This window comes from Danio aesculapii, chromosome 7 (assembly GCF_903798145.1).
Source record: "Danio aesculapii chromosome 7, fDanAes4.1, whole genome shotgun sequence".
Lineage (NCBI taxonomy): Eukaryota > Metazoa > Chordata > Actinopteri > Cypriniformes > Danionidae > Danio > Danio aesculapii.
The window spans coordinates 72,971,609-72,986,342 of NC_079441.1; the positions used below are offsets into that span (position 1 = coordinate 72,971,609).

Sequence of the window (14,734 nt, forward strand, 5' to 3'; positions counted from 1 at the left end):
GTCTGGTGCGCCGGCACGTCCCGGAGGCTGAGTTTCTGGAGGCGGTGGGTCAGGAGCTGGTTTACGTTCTGCCGTACAGCGGAGCCACAAACGGCAGCTTCGCCACTCTCTTTAAAGAGCTCGACCTGGAGAAAAACACACTGGGCGTCACCAGCTACGGCATATCAGACACCAGCCTGGAGGAGGTACACACACACACACACACACACACGTAATATTCTATAATATTGGTTCTTCTGGAGAAAGTCTTATTTGTTTTTATTTCAGCTAGAATAAAAGCAGTTCTTAATTGTTTTAAAGCCATATTAAGGTCAATATTATTAGCCCCTTAAACAATATTAGTTTTGGATTGTCTCCTGAACAAACCAGTGTTATACAATGACTTGCCTAATTACTCTAACTTAACCCTAATGGGCTAGTTGCACAAGATGGCGCCGGTGAGCTTCCGAGACGCAGGTGTGTGCCTGTTTACTTTCGGTCGTGTAGAACTATGAAGGACAGAAGATTTCGCATTTGTGTTACCAAAATTGAGCATGTTTAAAATAATAAAAAAACTAGGTAGTTTATCAGCGACAGGAGAGAACATCCTCACTGCATTGCTGCATTCCTCAGTGCACTAATTTTAACTATACACTTCCCACACCGAGAGATCGGCATCATCGACCAAGATGCTCCTTCTACGCATTGTACGATAATCGTTTTAAGGTTTACCGCGGTTTGAAGAAGTCAAGCTTTTAAAACTGTCCGAATTGTCTGCTATACCATTCCTAAGGTATGTGCCATACCTGCCAACACTCCTGTTTTTCCCGGGAGTCTCCCGTATTTCAGACCCATCTCTAGTATTGTTCTGTCTCCCGGAAATCTCCCGGAATTCCACCACCCTCATTGCCACCCATCCCAACCGCCCCCTCACCTTTTTGGTATAGTCCGGCTAGCTTTTTGGTTTAGTCCCCATGTGCACCGAACCCAAAGCATAGCCATCTTCATGTCCGCTCACGTTCAAAGGATGGACATTGCAGTTGATTAATATCTAAGAAGCACTAACGCTTTAGTGAATCATTTTTATTTAAGGAAGATTATTTATTGTATTGTTACTACTATATAACTATTATTTCTATTTACAATCGCTGATATTATACACCTCATATGTTGTAGTGTGAGTGTATATGTATAGTGAGAGCTTGTGCTCTTGACTGCTGTGTCTGTTGAGAGGAGAAGCAAAACAGGCTATCGAGAGAGATCGCCTAATTGTGTGTGTTATACAGGAGCGAAATAAAATCACTTCAGCATGAGCGTTTTTGTGTGGAGCTTCTTTTTATTAAACAATAAGGTCCCACTTTAAATTAAGTGTCCTTAATTAAGTGTATGCACTTACACCAAAAATTAAGAATTCGTTACACAATGTACTTATACATGTATTTACTGTGTACTTATGCTTGATTAAATACCTGTATGTAATTACATCTGTGATTAATTTCTGTAATTACATTTGTAAATACACTGTTGACCATCCATTACACCTTAAATCCACCCTTAAACCCACCCTTAAACCAATAAACATGTCCATAACCCTACAGCTATCCCAACTCAAGAGCGCCACAAGTGTCTCAAATACATTATGAACACAGTCAGTACATTGTATTTATTGTTTGACGCAAGTACAGACTAGTTAAGGACACTAAATATAAAGTGGGACCAGAAATAATAATTATAACACAACGCAGAGAAACGATCGCTATGAAAAATACATGATCCCAACGCAATTTGAGTAACCACTGAGCACCAACTTCAGCATCAGCAAGGAAAGAATGGAAGCAAATTAGTGCAGTGAGGAATGCAGCAATGCAGTGAGGATGTTCTCTCCTGTCGCTGATAAACAACCTAGTTTTTATTTTAAACATGCTCAATTTTGGTAACAAAGCTGCGAGATCTTCACCTCTTCCTTCATAGTTTTATATGACCGGAAGTGAACGCACACACACTTGCGTCCTGGAAGCTCACCGGTGCCATTTTGTACAACCAGCCAATTAACCAAGCATTTACATGTGACTTACTAGTACTACTAATACTAGTATCTTGAAGAATATCTAGTCTACTATTATTTACTGTCATCATTACAAAGAGAAAATACATCAGATATTAAAACTATTATGTTTAGTAATGAGTTGGGTCAAAATAATTTCATATTACTGCCAGAAATTGCAGCAATTTTGTGACACATTAATACAGTTTCGAGTAGCTATATCTAATAAGATTATAATGTGTATTACAACACGTTTAAATCTTATTAGATATAATTAATATCATTTATTTGTGATAGTTTTGCTTGATCTTTGATGGATTGTGTAATAACTCAATTTCCTGGTGTTCAATTTCACAGATCTTCCTGAAAGTGGCTGAAGACACTGGTGTTGATGTTGAATCTCATGGTACACTTTCATATAAAATGTCTTTATAAAGCAGGGATCACCAAACTTGTTCCTGGAGGGCCGGTGTCCTGCAGATTTTAGCTCCAACCCTAATCAAACACACCTGAAGAAGCTAATCAAGGTCTTCCTAGGTGTACTTGAAACACCCAGGCTGGTGTGTTGAGGCAAGTTGGAGCTAAACCCTGCAGAGACACCGGCCCTCCAGGAACGAGATTGGTGACCCCTGTTATAAAGGATCACACCATGCTTTTTAAGACGTCTATGACAGTTCTAGCATAAACTAATAAATATAATAGGGTGCATATATCTCAGTCATACATAATAATGGGCTTGTTTCTGTTTTTAATGCATGATAACTGGGTTTATATGTTGTTTATTATTATTATCGTGCAGTTTAAATGTAGTATGGGGTCATATGTCGTGCATTTTAGCAGAATGAAAAAGGCTGGTTATTTTACTGAGTGCATGTTTTTTAATCTGATTAAAAAAAATCTTTAATTAAAATCAAATAACTCCAAATAGTAATTAATTATGTGCACTATAACTACTCCAGTGCAGGAATCACTATTATACATGTGTAACTAGCAAATATGCATTACATTAAGTGTATTAGTCCATATTAAATTTTGTAATCATCATACAAATCTTTATGTATTCAAATCAAATAGCTGTAAATAGTTAATAAGTATCAGCATTTTAACATCTCCAATGCAGAAATCAATGTTATCAATGTGTGTGCATCACAAATATACCCCACATGGAGTGTATTAGTTCATATTAAAACTGTGTAATCATAATAAAATCTCTATTTAACTCAAATTAAAATAGCTCCAAATAGTTAATAATAATAATCTGCACTGTAACTTCCCCAATGCAGAAATCTGTATTTGTCATGCTATTAACTGCGTTTATTAGTATTAAAATTGTGTAATCATAATACAAATCTTTATTAAACTCAAATTAAAATAGCCTCCAATAACTTTCCAATGCAGAAATCAATATTATTATTGTGTAACTAGCAGAAATGCATCACATTGAGTGTATTAGTTCATATTAAAACTGTGTCATCGTAATACAAATCTTTATTTGCTAAAATCATATACAGTGCTCATATCTGAGTACAGCCCGTTTTGAAAATGAATATTTTATCCGTTGATTATAGGCAGTGTATTTTGGTGCATTTAAACAAAACAGATTTATTAAGCAGATATATTTATGACAATAATATTTTAGTTATCAAACATATTTAGAAATTGAAAGATAATACAAATAAAGAAAGTTAAATATTGCAAAAAAATTACAACCTACAAAATTTCAACATCATTTTTCCATTTTTTGCTTCTTATAATTTTCCTCTTTTTTAAAATTTGTATTTAATATTTTTTCTATAACATAAATTTGGGTGTGCTAGTTTTTTTTACCGTTATCATAAGTTATTTTGTTAGATCAGCTCCAGATTTGGCTTTAGTACTGACTAATCTAATGTTTATGCACAAGTATAATATTGTAGAGCTTCTTACTAAAAGTATGAATTTAAAAGAGAGATTTATGAGGGGTGATATCATATATGCTGAGCACTGAAGCTCCAAATAGTTAATTATCTTTAATCTATAACTTTTCCAATGCAGAAATCAGTATTAATGTGTAACTAACAAATATGCATCACATTAAGTGTATTAGTTCTTATTATTCATTCATTTATTTATTCATTCATTTACCTTCGGTTTAGTCACGTATTTTTCAGGGGTTCACCACAGTGGAATGAACTGCCAACTATTCTGCAACCCAGTACTAGGAAACATCCATGCACACACTTATTTACACACACACTCATACACTACAGCTAATTTAGTTCATCAATTCCCCTACAGCGCATGTGTTTGGACTGAAACCGGAGCACCCGGAGGAAATCCACATTAGCCGCGTTTCCACTATCGCGCCTAAAGCGAGCGAGCCAGGGCGAGCCAAGGCCAGTCGCGTTTCCACTATCACTTCCGGGGCGTAATCGGGCCAAAGCGGGGCTTCCTTGGGGCCAGCGTCCAGCCTTTTTTGGCCCGCCGAATACCTTGGGCCAAGGAGGGCCAACTGGGGCTTCGGGGCGGGGTTACGTACAAAGGCGGAGTTTTCCTGTCAGGTAAAGAGGAGACAAGAGCAATCGCTTCGGTGTTCTCCATCTTCCAGCTCTCGTAGTGATGCCAGGTTGTGTTTGTGGTTATAATTTGAGTTTTTTGTTCCCGCTGAAGTGGGCGGGTTGTGTGACGTTTGATTCGGGGGACGTTCTGGGGGCGGTGTTTGCGTGACTCGCTGCGAGCAACTAGCCCGACAGTGGAAACGCGACATGATTTCGGCCTCATTTCTCAACCTCCCGGGCTATTGGCCTGGCCCGATTAAAGCCCTGGCTCGCACTGGCCCGATAGTGGAAATGCGGCTATTCAGGGCTTATTTGTGCTGGAACAAGCTGAATCTGGCACCTCTGAAATCTGATCCAGCACCTCATTTTATCGATCCCCCTCCTCACACGGCTCTTCACTTTCTTCCGCGACTCACCAACACTCCTCACTTTCGTCCACGACAACAACCCCACACACTATTCACTTCTGTCCGACACCTCTCCCTCCTCTGGTAACATGCCGGATCCATTACCCAGATCTGGTCTGGGACCTCACAACTTACAAATTAAGCACTCCCCACACCAACACAGGGAGAACATGCAAACTCCACACAGAAATGTCAACTGACCCAGCCGGGACTCGAATCAGTGACTTTCTTGCTGTGAGGCCACAGTGCTAACCATTGAGCCACCGTGGCACCCTAGTTCATATTAAAACTCAGTAAATGTTTGCAATTCAAATACAAAGGTCTTAAATGTAGTCCTAAAAGCATGTACATGTAGCATTAGTCAAATGAGCTGTGAGTTGTATGTTTAGTCGGATGTAATTAATAAAACACTGTCTCTCAGAAACACACTTTGCAGAGCTGTCCAAAATAGTGAGAGTTTTATAAAACCGCCCTAGCGAAAATGTGCCACTCAAACGGCTCAGAACAGATTGAAATAATGAAGGATCTTGTTAAAAATAAACGCAAAGCTCTCGTTTCCAACAAGGGATCCTTCAGAAGGATGTACGGTGTGTTTAAGGGCCTTACGCTTCGTTTCTGATAAGAACAAGCCACTCCAATAAGAGCCGAGATGAAGTGTTGCAATTGTGCTCTCCTGTCTCACCTCAGAGTGTGTGTGTGTGTGTGTGTGTGTGTGTGTGTGTGTGTGTGTGTGTGTGTGTGTGTGTATACGTGTGTTAATGCTCTCTTAGATAAGAACAGGCCAGATGAATAAGCTGAAAGTACTTCTCCAGAATAACCTCTGCAGTGTGTGTGTGTGTGTGTGTGTGTGTTAATGTCTCGCAGATAAGCCCAAACAAAAGCCCAGAAGCAGCTCAAGGATATCAGGAATACAGAGTATCAGCTCCACGCTGGAATGCAAAGATGCGAAAACTGTGAAAAATGGTACGAGCAAACATAAACTGACACAAATATCATTTATATATGCGTGTGGAATAAACACAGCAGACCATCTCTTGAAAAATGGATGACTTTGTGTAATTCGACTGCTTTCTTTGTTTTGGAACAGAGGCGAAGGTTAGATTCGCTAGTCGTGTTGAGGGTAAGTAAAAGTTCTTCCATTTTTTTTTTTGCATACGAGCATGTGAGTTATCTGTATTATATGGATTTGGACTCATATGTCGACTGTTTATCTTCTAATTCACTAGCCTAAAAGAAATGCTGGTTAGTCTGTGAGCTCATGAATATGCATACAGTATTCCAGCTGCTAACTTTTATCTGTGACCACAGCGTTTAGTATTGGGGTGCTGTAGCTGCAAATGCTTGTGCATCCCGTTATCAATCCAATAATGCATGAACATGAACTAAAGACTATAACATTGAGGCAGTGAGGCGACTGTAAAGGTAGGGTGACTAACAATGGGGTAACTATTACAGTGGGGTGACTGTAACAATTCAGACAACTGCAACAGTAGTACGGCTGTAATGTTAAGGTGACTGTAATAGTATTGGGAATGTAACATTGAGGCGACTGTAACAGCAGTGGGACTGTAACCTTTAGGCACCTGTAACAGTAGTGCAACTATAACAATAGTGTGACTGTAACAATAAGGGAACTGTTACAGTAATCTGACTAATATTGAGGCAACTGTAACAGTAGTGCCACTGTAACATTGAGTTGACTGTAACAGTACTGGGACTGTAACATTGAGTTGACTGTAACAGTACTGGGACTGTAACATTGAGGTGACTGTAACAGTACTGCGACTGTAACATTGAGGTGACTGTAACAGTAGTGCGACTGTAACATTGAGGTGACTGTAACAGTAGTGCGACTGTAACATTGAGGTGACTGTAACAGTAGTGCGACTGTAACATTGAGGTGACTGTAACAGTACTGTGACTGTAACATTGAGGTGACTGTAACAGTAGTGCGACTGTAACATTGAGGTGACTGTAACAGTAGTGCGGCTGTAACATTGAGGTGACTGTAACAGTACTGTGACTGTAACATTAGGTGACTGTAACAGTAGTGCGACTGTAACAGTACTGTGACTGTATCATTGAGGTGACTGTAACAGTAGTGCGACTGTAACAGTGATGTGACTGTAACAGTACTGTGACTGTAACATTAGGTGACTGTAACAGTACTGTGACTGTAACATTAGGTGACTGTAACAGTACTGTGACTGTAACATTAGGTGACTGTAACAGTAGTGCGACTGTAACAGTACTGTGACTGTATCATTGAGGTGACTGTAACAGTAGTGCGACTGTAACAGTGATGTGACTGTAACAGTACTGTGACTGTAACATTGAGGTGACTGTAACAGTAGTGCGACTGTAACATTAGGTGACTGTAACAGTAGTGCGACTGTAACAGTACTGTGACTGTAACATTGAGGTGACTGTAACAGTACTGTGACTGTAACATTGAGGTGACTGTAACAGTACTGTGACTGTAACATTGAGGTGACTGTAACAGTAGTGCGACTGTAACATTGAGGTGACTGTAACAGTACTGTGACTGTAACATTAGGTGACTGTAACAGTAGTGCGACTGTAACATTAGGTGACTGTAACAGTAGTGCGACTGTAACAGTACTGTGACTGTAACATTGAGGTGACTGTAACAGTACTGTGACTGTAACATTGAGGTGACTGTAACAGTACTGTGACTGTAACATTGAGGTGACTGTAACAGTAGTGCGACTGTAACATTGAGGTGACTGTAACAGTACTGTGACTGTAACATTAGGTGACTGTAACAGTAGTGCGACTGTAACATTAGGTGACTGTAACAGTAGTGCGACTGTAACAGTACTGTGACTGTAACATTGAGGTGACTGTAACAGTACTGTGACTGTAACATTGAGGTGACTGTAACAGTACTGTGACTGTAACATTGAGGTGACTGTAACAGTACTGTGACTGTAGCATTGAGGTGACTGTAACAGTACTGTGACTGTAACATTGAGGTGACTGTAACAGTAGTGCGACTGTAACATTGAGGTGACTGTAACAGTACTGTGACTGTAACATTGAGGTGACTGTAACAGTACTGTGACTGTAACATTGAGGTGACTGTAACAGTACTGTGACTGTAACATTGAGGTGACTGTAACAGTAGTGCGACTGTAACATTGAGGTGACTGTAACAGTAGTGCGACTGTAACAGTGAGGTGACTGTAACAGTACTGTGACTGTAACATTAGGTGACTGTAACAGTAGTGCGACTGTAACATTGAGGTGACTGTGACAGTAATATGACTGTAACATTGAGGTGACTGTAACAGTAGTGCGACTGTAACATTGAGGTGACTGTAACAGTAGTGTGGCTGTAACATTGAGGTGACTGTAACAGTACTGTGACTGTAACAGTGATGCGACTGTAACAGTGATGTGACTGTAAAATTAAGGTGACTGTAACAGTGAGGTGACTGTAACATTGAGGTGACTGTAACAGTGAGGTGACTGTAACAGTACTGTGACTGTAACATTAAGGTGACTGTAACAGTACTGTGACTGTAACAGTGATGTGACTGTAACAGTACTGTGACTGTAACAGTGATGTGACTGTAACAGTAGTGCGACTGTAACATTGAGGTGACTGCAACAGTACTGTGACTGTAACAGTGATGTGACTGTAACAGTGATGTGACTGTGACAGTAATGTGACTGTAACATTGAGGTGACTGTAACAGTAGTGTGACTGTAACAGTGATGTGACTGTAACAGTAGTGTGACTGTAACATTGAGGTGACTGTAACAGTAGTGTGGCTGTAACATTGAGGTGACTGTAACAGTACTGTGACTGTAACAGTGATGCGACTGTAACAGTGATGTGACTGTAACATTAAGGTGACTGTAACAGTAGTGTGACTGTAACAGTGAGGTGACTGTAACATTGAGGTGACTGTAACAGTGAGGTGACTGTAACAGTACTGTGACTGTAACATTAAGGTGACTGTAACAGTACTGTGACTGTAACAGTGATGTGACTGTAACAGTACTGTGACTGTAACAGTGATGTGACTGTAACAGTAGTGCGACTGTAACATTGAGGTGACTGCAACAGTACTGTGACTGTAACAGTGATGTGACTGTAACAGTGATGTGACTGTAACAGTGATGTGACTGTGACAGTAATGTGACTGTAACATTGAGGTGACTGTAACAGTACTGTGACTGTAACAGTGATGTGACTGTAACAGTAGTGTGACTGTAACAGTGATGTGACTGTGACAGTAATGTGATTGTAACATTAAGGGAACTGTAACAGTAATGTGACTAATATTGAGGTGACTGTAACAGTACTGTGACTGTAACATTGAGGTGACTGTAACAGTAGTGCGAGTGTAACATTAAGGCGACTAACAGTTTTGACAACTAACAGCAAAGCCACTGTAACACTGGAGTGACTGTAAGAGTGGGTCGACTGTAATATTGCACTGGCTAATACACCGTGATTACTGAAGTGGTAATAGTGGGGTGACTAAAGGTGGGGCGACTGTAACACAAGATTGACTGTAGCAGTGATGCAACCGTAGCACTCATGAGACTGTTACACAGGAGTGACTATAACAGTGAGGTGACTGTAACACTGGGTGATTGTAACAGTGATAGGATATGACAGGATATTGTAGGTGTGAGTTGTTTGTATTACCTACAGGATCTGTAAAATAATCAATCATAATCAAGCACCATGTGAAATGTTTGTTTGTTACAGACACGCAGCGGCCCATGTGTGCGAATGGTAAAGGATCAGATGTCATCAAGGGCTGGTCCCTGATCAGACAGCAGTTTCTAGCTCTCTTTATCAAGCGATTCCACCACGCTCGCAGAAGCCGGAGGGGAATTATAGCTCAGGTAAAACCACCAGACTCATCAACACACACACACACAAGTCTCCTTCTCTCTGCATTTAATATGTTTAATTGGTTTGGGTAGGTCAGAGCTGCAACGTGAATCCAAGCAAAACTGTTTAACACCAAATGCACCAGCCCATCAAGAAGAAAAAAACACTTGTTAAATAAGTCTGTGAGCTCATGAATATGCATGCAGTATTCCAGCTGCAAACCTTTATCTGCTACCAGCACAGGGTTTATGAATGCAGCATGTACAGTAAATACAGTCTATGTAGTGTTCTCAGCTGATGGTCAAATGAAATAGTTGGCTGGTGCACGACGCCCTGCTTTTCTCAAGGGGAGAGATGCTCCATTGTTTTCTCCTTCATTATTCCCGATGCGTTCTCCGTCTCCGGTACATTTACATTTCTCCTCAGTGTAAACAGAGAGCGTGTTTGAATTGGGTGTTTGAATTAATTGGACAATCATGGAGTGTAATTAATCAGCTGGAGTGAAGCCGTGTCGAGGGGTTTTTTGTGTGCGCTGGTTTCGCTCCGTCTGTCAGCAGAGGGCTGGAAAATGAAAGGAGAACATTTGGAGAGATAGCAGAGGGGAAGAATAGAGAGAAATTAATTATGCCGGGAATGAGGGGTGACGCTGCCAGTTTTCGAAAAGTGTTTAATCGAACCCTTTTACACATTTAACTACGCCAACACAAGCACATGACGCTCGTCTGCCAGAGAGCGAGAGAGAGATCAAGTCATGGAAAAATAAATAAGCGTGCGTGGAAGCCTACATGTCGAGCAAGCTACATTTTTAAAGGGATAGTTCACCCAAAACTGGCAATGCTGTCGCTATTTAATTTTAAATTATATATAATTTATAATTTAATTAATAATAATAATTTCTTACAAGCTTTCAGAAGAAATGTGTGTTAAACGCTAAAGATGTTATTTTGAAGAATGGTGGAAACCTGTACTCTGCAAATAAAATAGTTTCTAATGCAAATATCTGAATTCCTGAAATCAAGGAGCAGTTTCTTGACTAAATATTGTGTTGTTTTCAGAAATTATGAGGCTCAAGTTTCAAGTTTCTCCTTAAAGCAAGCAAGCTAAATAATCTGCCAATGGGGTAAGCGAGATAATCTGACGTCAAAAGAAAAGCAAGATTATTTTGCTTGTTATTTTGTTTGTACTGTATGTGACATGAGTAGGCCCACACGGCATCTGCGCCCGCAGAATTCTGCAGATCTTCAGCCCATCATCAATTCTGTTTATTTACTAGAGTAAATGAGTGTAAATCTATATTAATTCAGTGTTTAAATTAATTTCAATAATATTATTGACTAATATGAAAACGTTCATCTGATTTATGTACAATGCCGTTTGTACAGTAAGATTTCCTGTCCTTTAGTAGAGATATTATATGAGAGACTTGCTTTGTTTACCTAATAAAGTGAATCTAATTGGATTTGTATTTTAAACATCAAAGTTGAAAAGAGATTATTATTTATTTCACATATTAATGTTTTAGTTAGGATCTTCCCAAAGTAATTCAGCAGAAATCAGCAGATTTTTACCAAAATTCTCAGCAAGAAACGTCTGGCCCTAGCCATGGGCCTGTTGGGTAGAACATTTCTGCAGTGGTTTGCATGTGTCAACTTGTAACTGTTAAAAAAATAAATAAACAATATCCTACTTAATAATAATAATAATCATTAATGTTATTATTAAAGTAGGATTTTTTTATTTCCTAATAAATAATAAATATTAAATTTCATTTTTTTATTATTTTTTTTCTTCAAATATATTTTTATTGAACATTTTTGGTGCAAAAACATGTCAGAAAATTACATTGAGTAGAAAGATAATATCTGTCATGCATGTAATTTGAGTTTTTTTGAGTTCTGACCCCCACATGGAAAATAAACATGAAATAATAATCATAGTAAATAAAATTACATAGTAAATAAATAAACAACAAATAAATAATAATAACTCGAATAATAATCAAAAAATATTACATCCAGGCTGAGTCTAACAGACAAGCTTTTAGTCTTAGAGACTTAGAGGTTCCTAGATAATCAGAGAAAGGGTCCCAGGTCCGATAAAATAGAAAAGGTTTATTCTTCATAGCTGTGGAGAAAGCCTCAAGTGGGATTATGCTGCAGACTGCAAGCTAAATTTCACTTTTAATAAATCTCCTGATTATTTATTGATGTATATATGAAATTAGATCATGTAATTCTATGTTTTACAATAGAATATGTAATGTTCTCCATAGTATTTGTAAAGGAAACAGGCCCTATATGTGCTATTTACGTATATTTCAATGTATATGGAAAGCGAGTGCATGTTTTTACCATAAATAATATTAGATTTGATTTGAATGCGTGTGCGTGTAAAACAATATAATTTGCACAAAGAAATTATGCTTTTCTTCTCTAAAGAAGTTGTACTCCACCCTGTATAGAGCATCATTATGGGCGTTCAAATGATAGATCTGCGAGAGAGAAACTACGGGTTTTGGGAAACACTCCTCACTACATGGTTCTTTTCCCAACCGATGCATCGTACTATGACAGTTCATCCACGAGTTACATCGTTGTTTGGGAAGCACAGCCCTGTTTAGTTCATCAATACCTCTGTAGCGCATGAGTTTGAACTGTGAGGGAAACCGGAGCACACAGAGGAAACGCACGCCAACGCGGGGAGAACATGCAAACTCCACACAGAAACACCAACTGACCCAGCTGAGACTCGAACCAGCGACCTTCTTGCTCTGAGGCCACAGTGCTAACCACTGAGCCACCATGCCACCTCTATTTTAAAATTATTTTCTATTATTTTTTACATTGATTGTGTGTGTGTGTGCGCGTGTGTGTTTTGTATCAGGTGGTGTTGCCGGCGTTCTTCGTGTGTTTGGCTCTGATCTTCTCTCTGATCGTTCCTCCGTTTAATGAATATCCCAGTCTGGAGCTTCAGCCCTGGATGTATGGAGCTCCGCAGAACACCTTCTACAGGTGCTGGTTTATCTATATGATCAGCTGCTCAGTGTTTGTTTCATTATTATTAGTTTACTTCATCATTAAGAGTTTTTATTTCCCTCATTTAACATGAACTCACAATAAAAACACATGATATTACTGTAAACTGGGTTTTTGATCAATAAATGCAGTCACTAAGACATAAATGTGTGGTCTGAAGATCATTTTAGTGATTATGATGTATATTTCTATGTGTGTGTGTGTGTGTGTGTGTGTGTGTGTGTGTGTGTGTGTGTGTGTGTGTGTTGTAGTTTTGATGGTCCTGGAGTGGTTCAGGTGGAGAAGGTGACAAAAGCTTTGCTCAACTCACCAGGATTTGGGACGCGCTGCATGAGCACGAACCCCATACCGTGAGTAGTACACACACACACATAAATACACACACGCATGCGCACACATCCACTCTCATGCACGCATACACTCTCTCACACTCACACAAACACACTCAAACGCTAAGTGTGTGTGTTTCCTCCTTCAGTAAGTTACCGCTGGTTCCTCTGCTTGGTTAAGTGTGTGTGTGTTTCCTCCCCAGCAAGTTACTGTGTGTCTCTGCTGGTTCCACTGCTTGGTTAAGTGTGTGTGTGTGTGTGTGTGTGTGTGTGTGTGTGTGTGTGTTTCCTCCCCAGTAAGTTACCGTGTGTCTCTGCTGGTTCCTCTGCTTGGTTAAGTGTGTGTGTGTGTGTGTGTGTGTTTCCTCCCCAGTAAGTTACCGTGTGTCTCTGCTGGTTCCTCTGCTTGGTTAAGTGTGTGTGTGTGTGTGTGTGTTTCCTCCCCAGTAAGTTACCGTGTGTCTCTGCTGGTTCCTCTGCTTGGTTAAGTGTGTGTGTGTGTGTGTGTGTGTGTGTGTGTGTTTCCTCCCCAGTAAGTTACCCTGTGTCTCTGCTGGTTCCACTGGTTGGTTAAGTGTGTGTGTGTGTGTGTGTTTCCTCCCCAGTAAGTTACCGTGTGTCTCTGCTGGTTCCACTGGTTGGTTCACTCCTGCTGTGGATCCGTCCATCAGTGATATCTTTGATAAAGGGAACTGGACTCTGCAGAACCCGTCTCCCGCCTGTCAGTGCAGCACCCCTGAGCGCAGCTTCATGTTGCCCGACTGCCCACCCGGGGCCGGGGGTCTGCCGCCACCACAGGTCAGACCCACACACACACACACACACACACACACACACACACACACACACACACACACACACACACACACACACACACACACAATCTTGCCCCTCCATATTTGTCAGCCCTCATCCACATTTCTGTTCCTTCTCGCACCCTGTGATCTTCTTCCTCTCTCCACTTTCAGTTCCCTCTGCTTTTCTATCGTCTGTGGGCAATAGAGCCGTACATACTACAGTTTGGGAAACACTAATTCCTATACTATTTAGAAGGGATAGTATGCGATTTGTTAAAAACAATAGAAAAGTAGTGCACTAAGGAGGAAAAAAGCCCTCTGTGTGAACACCGCCTCAGTCGAGCTGCATTATTCATTCATTTTCCTTCGCTTAGTCCCTTTATTAATCAGGGGTCGCCACAACGGAATGAACCGCCAACTTATCCAGCATATGTTTTACGCAGCGGATGCCCTTCCAGCTGCAACCCTGTACTGGGAAACACCCATACACACTCATTAACACACACAATATGGCCAATTTAGTTCATCAATTCCTCTATACCACATGTGTTTGGACTTGTGGGGGAAACCGAAGCACCTGGAGGAAACCAAATGTCCCAGCTGGGACTCGAACCAGTGACCTTCTTGCTCTAAGGGTGCTAATAGGGCTGGGCGGTATATCAGGTTCTGGCGATATATCGATATGATTCCCCATTGCGATGCGGTATTATCCAATATCGTTCATATGGAT

General features: G+C 40.3%; 1 protein-coding gene across 1 annotated transcript in view; it reads left to right on the plus strand.

The window, feature by feature from the left end:
• The window catches only part of LOC130232528 (phospholipid-transporting ATPase ABCA1-like), a 182,828-nt gene that overhangs the window by 128,950 nt on the left and 39,144 nt on the right, over positions 1–14,734 (plus strand). The window contains 8 exon segments of the mRNA XM_056462478.1: positions 1–185; positions 2,381–2,429; positions 5,832–5,930; positions 6,055–6,087; positions 9,715–9,854; positions 12,727–12,854; positions 13,130–13,228; positions 13,813–14,005. The exon segment at positions 1–185 is cut by the window's left edge and continues 18 nt beyond it. Of these exon segments, the coding sequence (XP_056318453.1) occupies positions 1–185; positions 2,381–2,429; positions 5,832–5,930; positions 6,055–6,087; positions 9,715–9,854; positions 12,727–12,854; positions 13,130–13,228; positions 13,813–14,005 (926 nt within the window).